Here is a 16,197-nt window from a genome sequence, read left to right as displayed (position 1 = left end):
CAGCTTCGTTGGATATCCCCAAATTATGAGAAAGTTATGCCATGCATAACTTTATACACCTCTATCACGCCACGCCCCTTTACTCACCTCTAAGCTAAAATGTCCCACCTATTGTAACCTTTCCTCCTTGCCATTTCCGTTGGTGCTGTTCATTTATTGAACTTAATGCACTACCTTTTCTGAAACTGGTAATACTGAATACCAGTTGGCCATACTACAATGATGCCCCCATACATTTCAACCTGGGCACAGACTGGGATATATAGTCAGGCTGCCCGTTCTGCTGACATAAGCCGGGCAGAGCATCTGAACACAACTGTGCCACACACACATCTCCCTGCTCATTTTTCCTTCACAACAAAATAACTCTGCGATTAAGCAGCACACAGGAGATTAAATTATTTCTCTGGCTAGCGAGTGATTTAGCTATCCTAAAGAAGAAGCACAAGGGACAAATACAAATTTTAAACCTCGTCTGCCTTTAGGATGTCGACCTGGATGTCCAAAGGATTCACTGCCACACAGACTCAATACATAAGACAAAACTTGTTCTAAGGAGAGAGTCCAGTTTACCAGACTGAACGTTCCGTATTCCTCCCTAAGAAGATGGCTCATAAATCCTTTAAGGGTCGTCTGGTCTCCCCAGGTCCAGCGCGCTTTGCTTAGGTAGGAAGAGGCAGGCAGGTAGAGATAAGGCAGGCAGCCAGCCAAGAAGCAGAAACTCAACTTCAGCATGTAGCCTGGGGTCAATTCCTGCACCAAAAACATGTCACATCATGCAACAGTGATTATTTCAGTTGAATCGTGCTGGAACTTCATGATCAGACATCGGGGGTGGGGGAGAAATATGCATATATGTTGACACACAGAAGTGATCTCTCAATTTGCGCTTTAAGCCCCTGTAAAAGGCGATGTTAAAAACGACACAATTTCCTTGGATTACTTGGGGAGACGACATGGCTCTGATCTCTTTTGCATGGCAGGATGATTTTTTTTAACATGAAGAAAATATTAGAGGTTCCCAAAAGATCATGTTTGTGGCATCTTTTGCCATTGAAACTGTGCCATGACAGGCCTGGATGGTGGGAATGCTGCAAAGCAGAGATAAACCACTTTGCAATGATAAAAGTTGGCTGGTTTTCCATCAGCAACCCCCTTCCCCAGTAATTAAATTAAAATTTAAAAAGAAAGGTAAGGCTTGTTTTTTAAATATGTTCTTCATTCAGTAGCCTGATCCCATATATTTATCTTCATAGCTTTGGAGTGTCAGGACCCATCTGCATGGAGGGATTCAAAAGCAACTAGGCATATGTTTAAAAGTCAAAGACAATGGCTTTGTTCTCATGTTACAGTAAACCGTGGTTAGTGATTTGGACATGTTTAGTCTGGAGAAAAGAAGACTGAGGGGGAGATATGATAGCACTCTTCAAGTACATGAAAGGTTGCCACATAGAGGAGGGCCAGGATCTCTTATCGATCGTCCCAGAGTGCAGGACACGGGATAATGGGCTCAAGTTGCAAGAAGCCAGATTTCAACTGGACATCAGGAAAAACTTCCCAACTGTTAGAGCCATACAACAATGGAACCAGTCACCTAGAGAGGTAGTGGGCTCTCTGACACTGGAGGGATTCAAGAGGCATTCTGACAGGAATGCTTTGGTTTGGATTCCTGCATTGAGCAGGCCTTATAGGCCCCTTCCAACTCTACTATTCTATGATTCACCATGAATGCATAGATCGTTGCCACTAGGAAGAGGAAGCAACAAAGAACAGTCCAAGGCTTAGCGCTTCGTCTGACCCATGGATCGTCATTTCTTTTGCTCAAACTACAATAAGTAAACAAAGAACAAACCTTCATTTGAGATCATGGTTTGTTTGGCGCAAAACAAACCACAATCTCTGGTTCAGACATCCCGCTAAGCCAAAGCTTGGTAAACTGTGGCTTACTGTGACAGGCAAATGCAGCCACTAGGACAACTGAAAGACAAAATGTGAAGGATTCTTATATTCCCAGGGTGGGGTGGGGTGGAGGGAGTTAGACAAGTTCATGAAGGAAGATACTTAACAGCTATTAGCAATCAGAACCTCCACGTTCAGAGGCAATGTACCTCTGAAAACCAGTTGCTAGGAGGAAACAAAAGGGAGGACTACTGTCTTCACTCTCAGCTTGTCATCTTAGAAGCATCTGGCTGACTGTTGGGAACAGAATGCTGAAAAAGATGGGCTCACGATCTGGTCTAGCTGATCTTTTGTTATTAACAATGTTTTGCGATGCCTTAAAGCAGATGTGCACAGGGATAATGGGAGTTGTAGTTCAGCAATATCTGGAGGGCCAAAAGTTTCCCAAACCTGGTTGATCATGGCATAGGGTTTTGGAGAATACAGCCCAGTTCACCAGATGCATGAAGTGTGACTTTACATGGGCGTAAAGGGGGGGAAATGTAAAGGTAGGAGCTAAATAGCAATGGAATGCAAAAAAAGTAAAAGCCTGCAGCAATTCAATTAGAGCTGAGATGTATACAAAATGATTGGTTAGAAAATTGATGAGAAAATTAGGTATGAGATGGTTTTATTATTTTATTGAAGTTGGACTATATGTTTATATCGCTTTTATTTGAATGCGGCCTGCCCTCAGATTGCTTGTGATGAAGGGCAGGATATAAATTTTATAAATAAATAAATGAAATGAAATAAAACACCTGTAGTGGGCAGGAAACCATAGTCTCAGTCCAGGCCTAAATGAACAGAATTGAACTTTTTGATGATTTGCAATTCCACAATTTTATGCTGAAGTTACAGAGAGGCCTGACTGGCTTCAACCAGAAGTCGTGCGTTTAGTGTTGTCTGTCCTACGCTGTGGAACACTCTTCCTGCAGGGATTTGGCAGGTATCCTCACTTTTGACTTTTTTTATGCTGAGTGGCCTATGCAGCTGTTTAAAATGTCTCTTGGGTAGCCAGTCATTTTTAATGATTCTTTTGTATTGCTTTCAAACTTTTTCACGTTGCTGTATACCGCCCTGATGTTTTGCGAGAGGGCAGTACGTAAATGCTTTTATAGATAAATAAATAAATTTCCCTTGGAAATTCCTTCATTCACTCCAAGCTTAAAAAAAAGCCTTTACATTTGTGTGTGTGTATTTATCTCTTCATTTGTTTGTTTGACAACTGAGGATCACACTCCGTACAGCCAATGAAGTGAGCTCTAGTCCATGAAAGCTTATGCTGTAGTAAAAAAAATGGTTAGGCTTTAAGAGTCTTTGTTGCTTTTGGTGCAACGCACTAACACACCTACCCTTCTGGAAATAATAATAATAATAATAATAATAATAATAATAATAATAATAATTTGCAGCAGAATTTGTACTGTCATCATTTGGAGCTTCAAAAAAATAAAAAAGACACATCCCCAAAGAGCAACTTCTTCACACCCACATTCCAGCTCAGTTTGCGCATAACCAGAGGAATCTGGCTTGCATCCCTGCAGGGAAAGAAAACAAAAGTAGCTATCTTCTCCCATTTGCAAACAGTGGAAAGTCACCACACCCATTATCCAGCCTGTAGTCTTCTGTTGGAAGATTCAGGACAGACAAAAGGAAGTACTTCTTTACTCAAGGCATAGTTAAACTATGGAATTTGCTCCCACAAGATGCAGTAATGGCCACCAGCTTGGACGGCTTTAAAAGAAGATTAGACAAATTCATGGAGGACAGGGCTATCAATGGCTACTAGCCGTGATGGCTGTGCTCTGCCACCCTAGTCAGAGGCAGCATGCTTCTGAAAACCAGTTGCCGGAAGCCTCAGGAGGGGAGAGTGTTCTTGCACTCGGGTCCTGCTTGCGGGCTTCCCCCAGGCACCTGGTTGGCCACTGTGAGAACAGGATGCTGGACTAGATGGGCCACTGGCCTGATCCAGCAGGCTCTTCTTATGTTCTTATGATCCTGTGCAGGATCTGCTAATATGAAAGGGCCACTGAAAGCTAAAAGCCTGAGCAAAAGGGTAAATTACTGCTGCTATTGTGGCCAAACCACAAAACAACCAACACTAGTTGCATCGAAAACACAACTTTGGGGAAGGGAGAGGCTGAGACTTGGGAGCTGGTTCCCATCCTTCCTTTGCACATGGACTCATTAACCACCTTCTCTTAGCCTCAATTGCCTATTTAGAAAAGGGAGCAACAGCACCCTCCCGAAACAGAATTTGTTACAAGGGCAACCACAAGAAGGGCTGTAAAATGAAAAGTGGTTAAGAGCGAGATCAAACAAAGCGAACTGGCAGGGCAAACGAAGCCGCAACTGAGGCACAAAGCCCACTATATTTAAGGTGGAGTTTTTAGACATGAAAAGAGAGAAGGCGCACAGCAATGTCATTGGCTCTCCTTCTGGTTTTTAAAAATTGCACCTTAACGATGCCTGAGCACACATGGCCTTTTATTTTAGAATCCATGCAGACCTGAGTACTTTTCTATGTAGTCCACACATAATCTAGACCTACCGCATTATTTTTCGCCCATGAAGAATGCTCCTTGAGAAACTGCTTTCATTCCAAAAATAAAAGTTCATTGCAGATTGACTCTGCATTACCCCACAGTGTGTTCACTGGAAAGAAGATGAAAACAGATGTAGGCGGTCCTGGCAATGGGGCAGGGGTGTATCCATACCTGTCCAATGACGTTGTGGATGGGTGTATACTAAGATCACAATCACCTTTCTTTGTTCACCTGGGGCAGGTGCGCAGGGAGGGAAAGTTGTGGGTAACTTAAAGCGAGGCTTTTCAAATGCACATCAAGTAACCACTCTCACCCTTGTGAATGGCAGGATCTACTATCAATCTAGATTGAAATCAGCATGTTGAGGACAAGCAAGAATGATTCCGGGCTGAGAAAAACTTCATGGAGGGCAAGACTATCAATGGCTACTAGCCATGATGGCTATGCTCTGCCTCCACAGGCCAGTGTGCTTCCAAATGCCAGTTGCTGGAAACTGCAGGAGGGGAGAGGTGCTCTTTGCGCTCAGGTCCTGCATGTGGATTTCCCATTGGGGCATCTGGTTGGCAACTATGAGAACCGGATGCTGGACTAGACGTTCTTAAATTTACGTTTTTGTAAATGTAAATAGGATTAGTGTGTATGCAGCCTACATAGCAAGCATCCCATTCTAGATTCTACAGTCTGTGCGCTGGAATTGCTTTTCAAGATGTTTTAACGCTTTTTTTTTTTTAAAAAGATGCTTTGTTTCAATATATTTTAAAGTCTGTTTTAATATGTTTGAGAGAGCTTTATTTATTTATTTATTTATTATTTGATTTATATCCCGCCCTTCCTCCCAGCAGGAGCCCAGGGCGGCAAACAGATATGCTAAAAACACTTTAAAACATCATAAAAAGACCTTAAAATACATTAAAACAACATTAAAAACATTTTTTAAAGCTTTAAAAACATCTTTTTTTTAAAAAAAGGGTTACAAACATATTATTAAAGAAAACATATTAAAAGCAATTCTAACACAGACGCAGACTGAGATAGGTCTCAACCTAAAAGGCTTGTTGAAAGAGGAAAGTCTTCAAAAGGTGCAAGCAGGACCTGAGCACAAGAGCAGTCATCCCACCAGCAATGCCCAGCAGCTGGCATTCAGGGGCATACTCATCATCAGTTGTCTCCAACATAGCCACTGTGGCTACCAGCCATTGCTAGCCTTATCTGCCACAATCTGTCTAATTTTCTTTGAAAGCCACCCAAGTTAGTGTCCATCACCACCTCTTGTGGGAGCGAATTCTGACAGAGAGGACAGTGTCTAAAGTGGGAAGTATACCTCAAATCTGGACTGGATGATTCCTACAATGTTCCAGTAGATGTGCTATTTCTAATTAGACACGATACTATGATATGAGACATACGTGGGTTTTAGGGTTAATAATTCTCCCCTGCTGTCCCTGGATTCTGGGAATCCAAGTTACCTGGGTCTTGGTTGTGGAGTAGCATCAATGAACAGTATATTATTTTTCCTTAAATAAACACACACACACATTTCTGGACTTTCAGGCACTGGCGGCTGGTGCCTCCATGTCAGTGGGGCAGTGGAATCTACTCCAGGTTTTAGTCCAAGGAGCTGTCCAAGGAGCCACCAGCCGCCACTGCTTTTAGCAGACTGATGTGAACAAAATACATATATAGGAAGGACCTGAAAGCTGCAGCAAACTGCCTTGGGCCCATCTGCAATATACATTTAAAGCTGCATCGTGCCACTTTAAACAGTCATGGCTTCTCCCAAAGAATCCTGGGAACTGTAGTTTGTTTGTTTGATTGATTGATTTATATCCCGCCCTTCCTTCCAGTAGGAGCCCAGGGTGGCAAACAAAAGCACTAGAAACACTTTAAAACATCATAAAAACAAACTTTAAAATATATTAAAACAAAACATCTTTAACAACATATTTTTAAAAAAATATTTAAAAACATCTTAAAAAGCAATTCCAGCAAAGATGCAGACAAGGATAAGGTCTCTACCTAAAAGGCTTGTTGATAGAGGAAGGTCTTTAGTAGGTGCCAAAAAGATAGCAGAGATGCAATATTCAAAGGGAGGGAATTCCACAGGGTAGGTGCTGCCACACTAAAGGTCCGTTTCCTATATTGTGCAGAACGAACCTCCTGATAAGATGGTATCAGTGTGTTTTGCTTGCTACCCTGGGCTCCTTCTGGGAGGAAGGGTGGGATATAAATTTAATAAATAATAATAAATAGATTGTAAACTCCTTGGAAGCTGAGACCTATCTATTTTTTGCTCATGAAACTCTCTGGAGGGCTCTGCAGACCTAAAGGCAGGCCTGAAATACTCGGCCCTCCAAGCTGCCCACCCCCCATGAGCTATTAAAATCTCCCCCTACTTTGGGTGGCTAGCCTTAAGAACATAAGAACATAAGAAGAGCCTGCTGGATCAGGCCAGTGGCCCATCTAGTCCAGCATCCTGTTCTCACAGTGGCCAACCAGGTGCCTGGGGGAAGCCCGCAAGCAGGACCCGAGTGCAAGAACACTCTCCCCTCCTGAGGCTTCTGGCAACTGGTTTTCAGAAGCATGCTGCCTCTGACTAGGGTGGCAGAGCACAGCCATCATGGCTAGTAGCCATTGATAGCCCTGTCCTCCATGAATTTGTCTAATCTTCTTTTAAAGCCGTCCAAGCTGGTGGCGATTACTGCATCTTGTGGGAGCAAATTCCATAGTTTAACTATGCGCTGAGTAAAGAAGTACTTCCTTTTGTCTGTCCTGAATCTTCCAACATTCAGCTTCTTTGAATGTCCACGAGTTCTAGTATTATGAGAGAGGGAGAAGAACTTTTCTATATCCACTTTCTCAATGCCATGCATAATTTTATACACTTCTATCATGTCTCCTCTGACCCGCCTTTTCTCTAAACTAAAAAGCCCCAAATGCTGCAACCTTTCCTCGTAAGGGAGTCGCTCCATCCCCTTGATCATTCTGGTTGCCCTCTTCTGAACCTTTTCCAATTCTATAATATCCTTTTTGAGATGAGGCGACCAGAACTGTACACAGTATTCCAAATGCGGCCGCACCATAGATTTATACAATGGCATTATGATATTGGCTGTTTTATTTTCAATACCTTTCCTAATTATCGCTAGCATGGAATTTGCCTTTTTCACAGCTGCCGCACACTGGGTCGACATTTTCATCGTGCTGTCCACTACAACCCCGAGGTCTCTCTCCTGGTCGGTCACCGCCCGTTCAGACCCCATGAGCGTATATGTGAAATTAAGATTTTTTGCTCCAATATGCATAATTTTACACTTGTTTATATTGAATTGCATTTGCCATTTTTCTGCCCATTCACTCAGTTTGGAGAGGTCATTTTGGAGCTCTTCGCAATCCCTTTTTGTTTTAACAACCCTGAACAATTTAGTGTCATCAGCAAACTTGGCTACTTCACTGCTCACTCCTAATTCTAGGTCATTAATGAACAAGTTGAAAAGTACAGGTCCCAATACCGATCCTTGAGGGACTCCACTTTCTACAGCCCTCCATTGGGAGAACTGTCCATTTATTCCTACTCTCTGCTTGCCCCTTTCTGCATGCCTAAGTGCTATCATAATGCATTTTATGTATTTTAATAGTACTTTATGCATTTTAATTTACTGTAATGTTTTGTGTTTTTACTGTGTATTTTATTACATATGTGTGAGATTTTATTGTAGCCTCCCTGAGTGCCCTCTTGTAGGGTAGAGGGCGGGATGGAAATAATTTAAATAAATAAATAATAAATTAATTAATCATTCCATTTTAGGAGTGGAGCAGGGCAGGCGGCTTACAAGGGCCTGGCTATACTCAGCTCTGGACTCTCCCAGCTGCCGAGTGTCCTTTTCAAACGGTATTCGCAGATACTCACCCCCTCCCTGAACAAGCGAGAGAAAACCCACAGCACGATGCAGACCACGTAGACCACAATAGTGTGTTGGTTGCACAAGCTCAGTCCACAGCAGAAGGCGCCTACTTTACAGATCTGCAAAGAGGAGGGGTAATGAACTTCAAACAGTGGCTCTCTTAAATTAGCTTTTATCATTTGTTTTGCTCTCGCACAACAACCCTGTGAGGTAGTTCACACTGTTAACCAGGTCATTGCTGGGCCCTATCCATTTACTTATGGCATTATAGGTTAGAAGTAGATGCACAGAATAGAGCAGCCAGAGTGAAGCCATGACGAATTAAGATGGAGGCCAATTTTATTTATTTATTTTATTCAGTTTCTATACCGCCCACAGCCAACGGCTCTCTGGGCGGTGAACAACATGAATATAAAATACAATATGATAAAACCACGTAATCACTACCGCACACATAACAGAAATACCCAAAAGCTAAAACATATTACACAATTAATTTAGTATACCAGAGTGTTATAAATATACTAAAATATATTAAAATGTATTAAAATGCCTGTGAAAAGAGGTAAGTTTTAACCTGGCGCCGAAAAGAAAGCAATGTTGGCGCCAGGCACACCTCGTCAGGGAGACTATTCCATAGTTCAGGGGCCACCACTGAGAAGGCCCTAGATCTTGTCGTCATCCTCCGAGCCTCTCTATGAGTCGGTACCCGGAGGAGGGCATGTGCTGTGTGTCATTTTGGGCTGAAGGCTGCTTGCAATTTTGTGTTAACGTTGCACTTTCAGCAGCCAGAGACAGCTTCTGTTAAGAAGCTGGTACGAAGCTGCTGGATAGCCAAAACAATATCTAAGTGAAAATATAAGGTACGTGTGTTGAGCTGACACTATGCGAAAGAACGCTGCATGGAGAATCACTGATGCAAGGGTCTCAGGTACTCATTTCATCCCCCTCCCAGACAGATTATGGAAATTCATGGTCTGCATATTGGATTACTTTTTCTTCTTTTCTTGCTGCAGTCTGCTCTACTCTGGCCTGCTTTCGCATGCTTTGCCAAGGTGAAGGCTTCAGGCCTACCCACTCATAGGTAACCGTGTCTTTATTCTAACGCTCTAGGAAACCTAAGAGTAAAAATATACAAGCAGCTGGAGCGAGTTTAGGAGGAAATGAGTTCCGCTAGTTCACATTTGTATTGTTTTAATTAATTAGCTTGTACACAAATATATATCACATCACTTTAATATATTTTCCAAGTTGCCTTAAGTTGCTATAATGTCAAAGCATTTTCTTCATTTTGCTTTCTATGACTCCTAAAGTACCATGAACTTCATGAAAACGTTGCAAGTGTAACTTTCAGTTGTTTAATTTTGTCCCATCATTTATGACTGTATCATGGTTTTTCCATTACAAAATCTAATTCTTATGAACTTCACACCTTTAATAAAGCGGTGTATTCGTTTCAGTTATAATTTGGAATTTGTCTTTGTTCCACTGGGTTGCTACTGAGCAAACAGAACCAGAGCGAGGTATCAAATGAAGGTTGATGCACGGGCCAGAATTGGCATGTTATGCATGGACCCGGACTGGATTCACTAATTTGACATTTAGAATCTAATTTTCACGCACAATTCCCATTTTGCAGCTTAGGAGTGAAGCTGAGGAAGGCACTGATCTCCCTGAAACCTCATGGGAACCGATACGCTAACAACAGATTACTTATTTATTTCATTAATAACATCACTCAAAAGCCACTTCCCCCAGAACCCTACCTTAAGTGGCATACAACATTAAGATCCTCTTTGGAGACCCTGACCTGTGCACTACCATCGCCAAACGAGAGGGCCTTCTCAGTGGTGGCATCTTGGTCACAGAAAAGCCTCCCCAGACAGCCTCACCTCGTGCTTTCTCTATGGTCTTTTCAGTGCCACTTGAAGACGCTAGGCCTTTGCTGTTTTATGCTCTTGTGCTTTTAGAGTGGGGTTTTAAGCTGAGGCACAAATTTTGATTCTGTAGTTTCATGTTATTATTTTGTTGCATTGAAATTTTAACTTTTTTGTAGATCGCCCTGGGGACCATTAAAAACCAAAATATTTTCCATACAAAGGTCCACCCTGGCATAATGACATGATTCTCACTTTGGGAGGGGTGAGATCCTGCACTGAATTCACAGGCAAGACTGCAGTGGGGATGGAAAAAGCATCCAGATCTTAAAGAAACTGGGCAGCAGCATAAAGATCTGTAAAATGGAAATGGACTGCCTTCAAGTCGATTCCAACTTATGGAGACGCTATGAATAGGGTTTTCATGGTAAGTGGTATTCAGAGGTGGTTTTACCATTGCCTTCCTCTGAAGCCAAGAGGCAGTGACTGGCCCAAGGTCACCCAGTGAGCTTTGTGGTTGTGTGGGGATTCAAACTCTGGTCTCCCAGGTCGTAGTCCAACACTGTAACCACTATACCACACTGGCTCTCTATAAAGATCTGTAGGATCTCAGAAATCTAGTCCTGGCAGCTTTCAATAACCAGTGAATGAGGTTAAATGGGAAGAGGACTGCTGCTTTCCCTGGGAAATCATGGGAAATACGATTCTAGTCTATATGGCCCTTTTGGTCTGAACCAACAGGGTTCTTCTTATGTCCTCAAGTGCCCTTCTCTCAGACCGCAGGGAGGTCAACTGCTGGCTGCGGGTTTGGTGTCTCAACTCTTGCACCACATTTGTTATTTAAACATAGAATCATAGAACCATAGAATAGTAGAGTTGGAAGGGGCTTACAAGGCCATCAAGTTCAACCCCCTGCCCAATTCAGGAAGCTGCCTTAATACTGAATCAGACTGTTGGTCCATTAACTCTGTATTGTTTACACTGACTGGCAGCGGCTCTCCTGGGTTTCAGGCAGAGAGTCTCTCCCAAGCCTACCTGTAGATGCCTGAGACTGAACCTGGGAACTTCTACCAGGGCCAACACCAAGCATGACTGAGCCCTTGGCACCAGCCCGCCCCAGGCCCATAGCTCAGTAGCCCAACACACACACCCATACACACGGTGTGGGGCTAATAAGCCCGCCCACATGTCCCTCCTACCTCTCATGTTATGTGAACGATGTGTGCGCATAGTACGCATGCCTGCCATCAACCGGGGGGGGGGGGTGCATCAGCCCTTCAAAGAAGTCCCCGCCACCATCTTGGGTGATGGCAGGCACGCATGCACAGTATTCACACTGATGGGAGAGGTAGCTGGGGTGCACGGGTGGGCTTATTGACGTGCACGCTGTCTGTTCTGGGGGGGCTGGGAGCTCCCTCTGCACGATCCACGGCAGGGTCACGTTGCAGGACTTGAAGCACCTCAGATCACAGAACAGGAGTGCCACCCTCCTACTCTAAAGAGGGAGCCTTCAGGGGCCCCTCTGGGCTGCAGAGGCTCTTGGCCGGGGCCCAACCTGGCCACCCTCTGGAGGCGGCTCTGCCTTCTGCATGCAAAGTAGCTCTTCCCCTTAAAAAGAGAGGGAGAGGGAGAGGGCATGTCACGGATGTAGCATGTGAATGTGAAAGGTCTCTCGGCCATCTCCAGCTTTGGTAAAAGTGTTAGGTAGCAAGTGTGGTGAAAGACTGTTCTCACAAGTAGGGAGAGAGCTGTTGCACTCAGGTCCTCCTTGTGGGTTTCCCAGGGGCTGGTCGTTGTGACGACAGGATGCTGGACTAGATGGGCCTTTGGCCTGATCCACCAGGGCTCCTCTGAGGTTCTTATGAGCTACTGCCTATCAAGAGTAGATTGCACTGGACCAGATGAACAAGGAGCCTGACCTGGTACAAGACAGTTTCTTGCGTTCTACAGGGACAGATCCAAGTTTAAGCACACAAGTACCTTAAAACTATCACGTGCCCTGCGGCCTAAGATCAACCTTCCACAACCCGATGCCCTCTAGCATAGCCGTGTGCCGGTGGGAATTGTAGTCCAAAACACCCGGATGGCACCGTGTTGGAGAAGGCTGATCTCATAGCTACAAGTTGCCTCTGTTAATTGGGGTGTGTGGGGAGAGGACTTATAGCGACGATGCCTTTTGATCCCCAGTGGGCTACCTTTGATCTCTCTTTGGCGGTCATCACCTCCTGGAAGCGAACGGAGAGAGCCATCAAGAGCCCCACGAAAAGGTTGTTTAAGCTGAAAACCTCTGCCGTGATGGACCACTGCCATGTTAGGCGAGAAAACGAAAACATCCCCACAGCAAAGATTCCTGCAGCATGCTTGCCAGAAAGCCTGCGAATACAGATAACAAGAAAATGTATCTTCTTCTCCAACAACGCTGCCCCCGCAACACAGAGAAGCCGCCTTCATTGTCTTTCCGTGCCAGCACCCTGAAACCCATAACGACAGCACCAGCAAAATACACTTTTCTGCTCACACACACAGTGCAAGACAAGGAAGCTAAACAGAAAGAAAGAAAGCCTTAAAATGAACTTCTGAATCTGCTTTTCATTGCAGTCGCTCACCTCTGGAATGCTTGGGAAAAGGAGAATGCGTAGGTCAGAGTTCAGAGAGACAGCGAGGACTCTGTACCTGCACAGAGGTGCTCTCTCTCACACATGTGGAAATCACTTTCTTGTCAGTTTCCAAGGAGCTCCACTTTCAGCAAAAATCTGACTGAGGGCCAAACTAAGCAAAATGGTGGTATTCAATAGTAGTCCTACTCAGAGCAGACCCAGTGAGGTTAACAGACACAGCTAACTTAGGCTCATTAATTTCAATGAGTCTACCCTGAATGCAGAGCTTGGAAAAGTTACTTTTTTTGAACTACAACTCCCATCAGCCCAATCCAGTGGCCATGTTGGCTGGGGCTGATGGGAGTTGTAGTTCAAAAAAGTAACTTTTCCAAGCTCTGCCTGAATACTACCCATGGCTGTTCATATCTTGTGTGATTTTTAAAAAAATAATTCCTAGCTGGCCTGGAAGAGGGACCAGGACCGTCAGTGCAAGAGCTTTGATTTGGATTAAGTCTGCAGAGGGGGCAAAGGGTTTACGTCCTCTAACCGCAGTCCCGATCTGGCTCAAGCCCTTCCCATGCACTGACTAACGTTTCACCTAATTTTGCCCTCACAATACATTCTTGCGCGGCATGTGAGGGAACTCCTTCCATGCGCTATGAAATATCAATTAACATTTGCAGTTTGTCAGTTATTAAAGATTTGGGGTGAGGGTAGCGACGCATGGAAAAATGGAAATGGACTGCCTTCAAGTTGATCCCGCCTTATGGTGACCCTATGAATAGGGTTTTCACGGTAAGCGGTATACAAAGGTGGTTTACCATTGCCTTCCTCTGAGGCTGAAAGGCAGTGACTGGCCCAAGGTCACCCAGTGAGCTTCATGGCTGTGTGGGGATTCGAACCCTGGTCTCCCAGGTTGTAGTCCAACACTCTAACCACTGCACCACACTGGCTTTCCAGTGAAGCATTAAGCCCTGGGGAAACCCCAGCAACACCATAGCCTGACACTCTAACCACTGCAGGCTCATAGTATACCGGTGTGCACCATCCTCAACTTCACCCAGACGATGGTAGTAGTATTGTTATTGATCCCATTTATGAATCGCTTCCTATGAAGCATCTCAAAGCAAAACATAGTGAAAACATACATAAATTGCACATATAAAAACAATTCAAAACCATCAGATGTTTGAAAAACAGTTAACACAATCACATACATAAAAAGAATTTCAAATCCAATTCAGATACTAACTGGGATTAAAAAAAGTCCACTCAGGAGACTTGTTGTTGATGAGGAAAAGATATAGCAGGCAGCATGCTGGAACATTCTGGAACGGCAGCCACCAGCTAGGAGAAACGCTGGTGAGTTTTTGTCTTGACTCCCAAAAATGTGACTGAAAAGAAAGGAGTTTCACCCCAAGATGCACAAGATGTGTAGTTTGTCAAGGGTGCTCAGAGTTGTTAGGAGACCCCTGTTCCCCTCACAGTGACAATTCCCAGAGTTCTCTGGGAAGAGGGGTTGACTGTTAAGCCACTCTGGGAATTGTAGCTTGATGTTCAGACATCTTATATTGTTGTGTTCATAAAGGTTGCATTTTAGAAACATCGTTTAGATGGAACTTAGCAAGCTACCTTATACCGATTCAGGCCATTGGTCCATCTAAGTCAGTACTGCCTGCACTAATTGGCAGCGGCTCTCCAGGATTTCAGACTCAAGGGTTTCTCCCATTCCTATCTGGAGATGCTGGGGATTGAACCTGGAACCTTCAGCATTCAGAGTTTAATTTCTGATGTTCTTTTTTTTGTTTTGCTGTTATTGGGATTATGCTTCTGTATCCATTTATTGTATGTTTTTATGATGTTTTTGTTATCTTACTGACCATTTGAATTTATTTCTTACAGTGAGTTGTGTAACTTTTTTTCTGCTCACGTTGTGAGCCGCCTTGTGCATAAATTGTTATGGAAAGGCGGCATGCAAATAAACAGTGTGGATGATGATGTAAAATAGATCCTCTACCACTGAACCATGGCCTGTCCTTTTTCGCCACAACCCTGCCCCCATATACCAGCCAAAATTTGGCCCAGGCCATTCACTTAACCAATTAAGAGTCAGCTGCGGGATCATACTGTCCCTCCCCCCACCTCCTTACAACAGCACTGCAAGACTTGGTCTACACAACAGCGAGCGCTAGAGGTGCAACAAAAACCTGATGGGGAAGCTCAATGTCACGGACTTTGGCGCATGCTCAGATGCTAGCCAATCTCCATATTTGGGATGGGAAATACAGGGGCATGCTTGCTTTTTAATTGTATTGTATTTTTATATACACACAAATACATATATACATATGCCTAATGCCAAAAGTGCTTTAAAAGTATAAAAATAAAAATCACAAGCATTAAAACAGAACATCCATAATTAAAATGCACAATTAAAATATGCAATGCATTAACAAATCCTGCAGGAAGGAAGCTCCTTTTGAGGAAGGCTTTTTTTTAAAGTGAAACTTACTACCTTTCCTTTGCTTTGCTATGGATAAACTTTCAAGCCTGTGTCTTTGCTTTTTTGCTAGGGTGAAACTGACATGCCTGAATGTTTGCTCTGCATTAAAGAGATTTCTCCCAGGGCTGGGGAGGGAAGGATCCAATATGATTCAGAGAAGGAGGGGGCTAGGTAGGCACCCTTTAAAGCCCCCATTGAAGCTGCCCCCACCATCTATAAGCAGGTGTAAGAACCTATCCCTTTTCTTTCCATGTTATTCCTACCTCTGGTACCAAAGTCTCTGTGAAAGAAGCAATGTCCAGGGACATATCTCCTTTGTAAACTGAGGTATTACTGTAAAACAATCCCATTCGAATATTAAAGTATGCATGTCCATAATTATTTTACAACAACAACAACAAATTTATATTCCATTCTTTGTCCCAAAAGGATCCCAGGGTGGCAAACAAGTGATAAAATAATAAAAACATCTAAAAACAATTCAAATACAGATGCAGACTGGGAAAGATGATGCTGAACTACAACACACATCAGTCCTAGCATGCTTGGCCAAGGGCCAGGGATGATGGGAGCTGCAATTCAGCAACATCCGGAGGGCCGCAAGATACCCACACCTGGGCTAACAGATGGCCATTCCTGCACTAAAACAGCCCCACTCATTTTAAATCCCAGGGCATGGCATGAAGGCACATGAGGCTGCCATCTTGCTGAAGCTAAACAGGTTTGAGTCAGATCAGTCCCTGAATAGGTTGCATGAGAACCACACGTACACCACCTTGGTTTCCATGATGGGGGAAAAAGCAAGATATATAGGTAAGAAAATAAATATGT

General features: G+C 43.8%; 1 protein-coding gene across 4 annotated transcripts in view; it reads right to left on the bottom strand.

Moving 5' to 3' along the window:
* Nucleotides 1-16,197, bottom strand: part of TMEM260 (transmembrane protein 260) — a 67,502-nt gene that overhangs the window by 23,981 nt on the left and 27,324 nt on the right. For 3 of the 4 annotated variants that reach the window (XM_061612473.1, XM_061612477.1, XM_061612475.1), the window contains 3 exons: nucleotides 12,462-12,639; nucleotides 8,395-8,508; nucleotides 574-753 (listed from right to left, as the gene is read on the bottom strand). In XM_061612473.1, the coding sequence (XP_061468457.1) occupies nucleotides 574-753; nucleotides 8,395-8,508; nucleotides 12,462-12,639 (472 nt within the window). The remainder of the gene's footprint in view (nucleotides 1-573; nucleotides 754-8,394; nucleotides 8,509-12,461; nucleotides 12,640-16,197) is intronic. The other variant, XM_061612474.1, reaches the window with a different exon arrangement.

This window comes from Rhineura floridana, chromosome 2 (genome assembly GCF_030035675.1).
Source record: "Rhineura floridana isolate rRhiFlo1 chromosome 2, rRhiFlo1.hap2, whole genome shotgun sequence".
NCBI classification, from domain to species: domain Eukaryota; kingdom Metazoa; phylum Chordata; class Lepidosauria; order Squamata; family Rhineuridae; genus Rhineura; species Rhineura floridana.
Note: the sequence above shows the minus strand (reverse complement) of the source record. Positions and strands in the feature narration are given on the sequence as shown.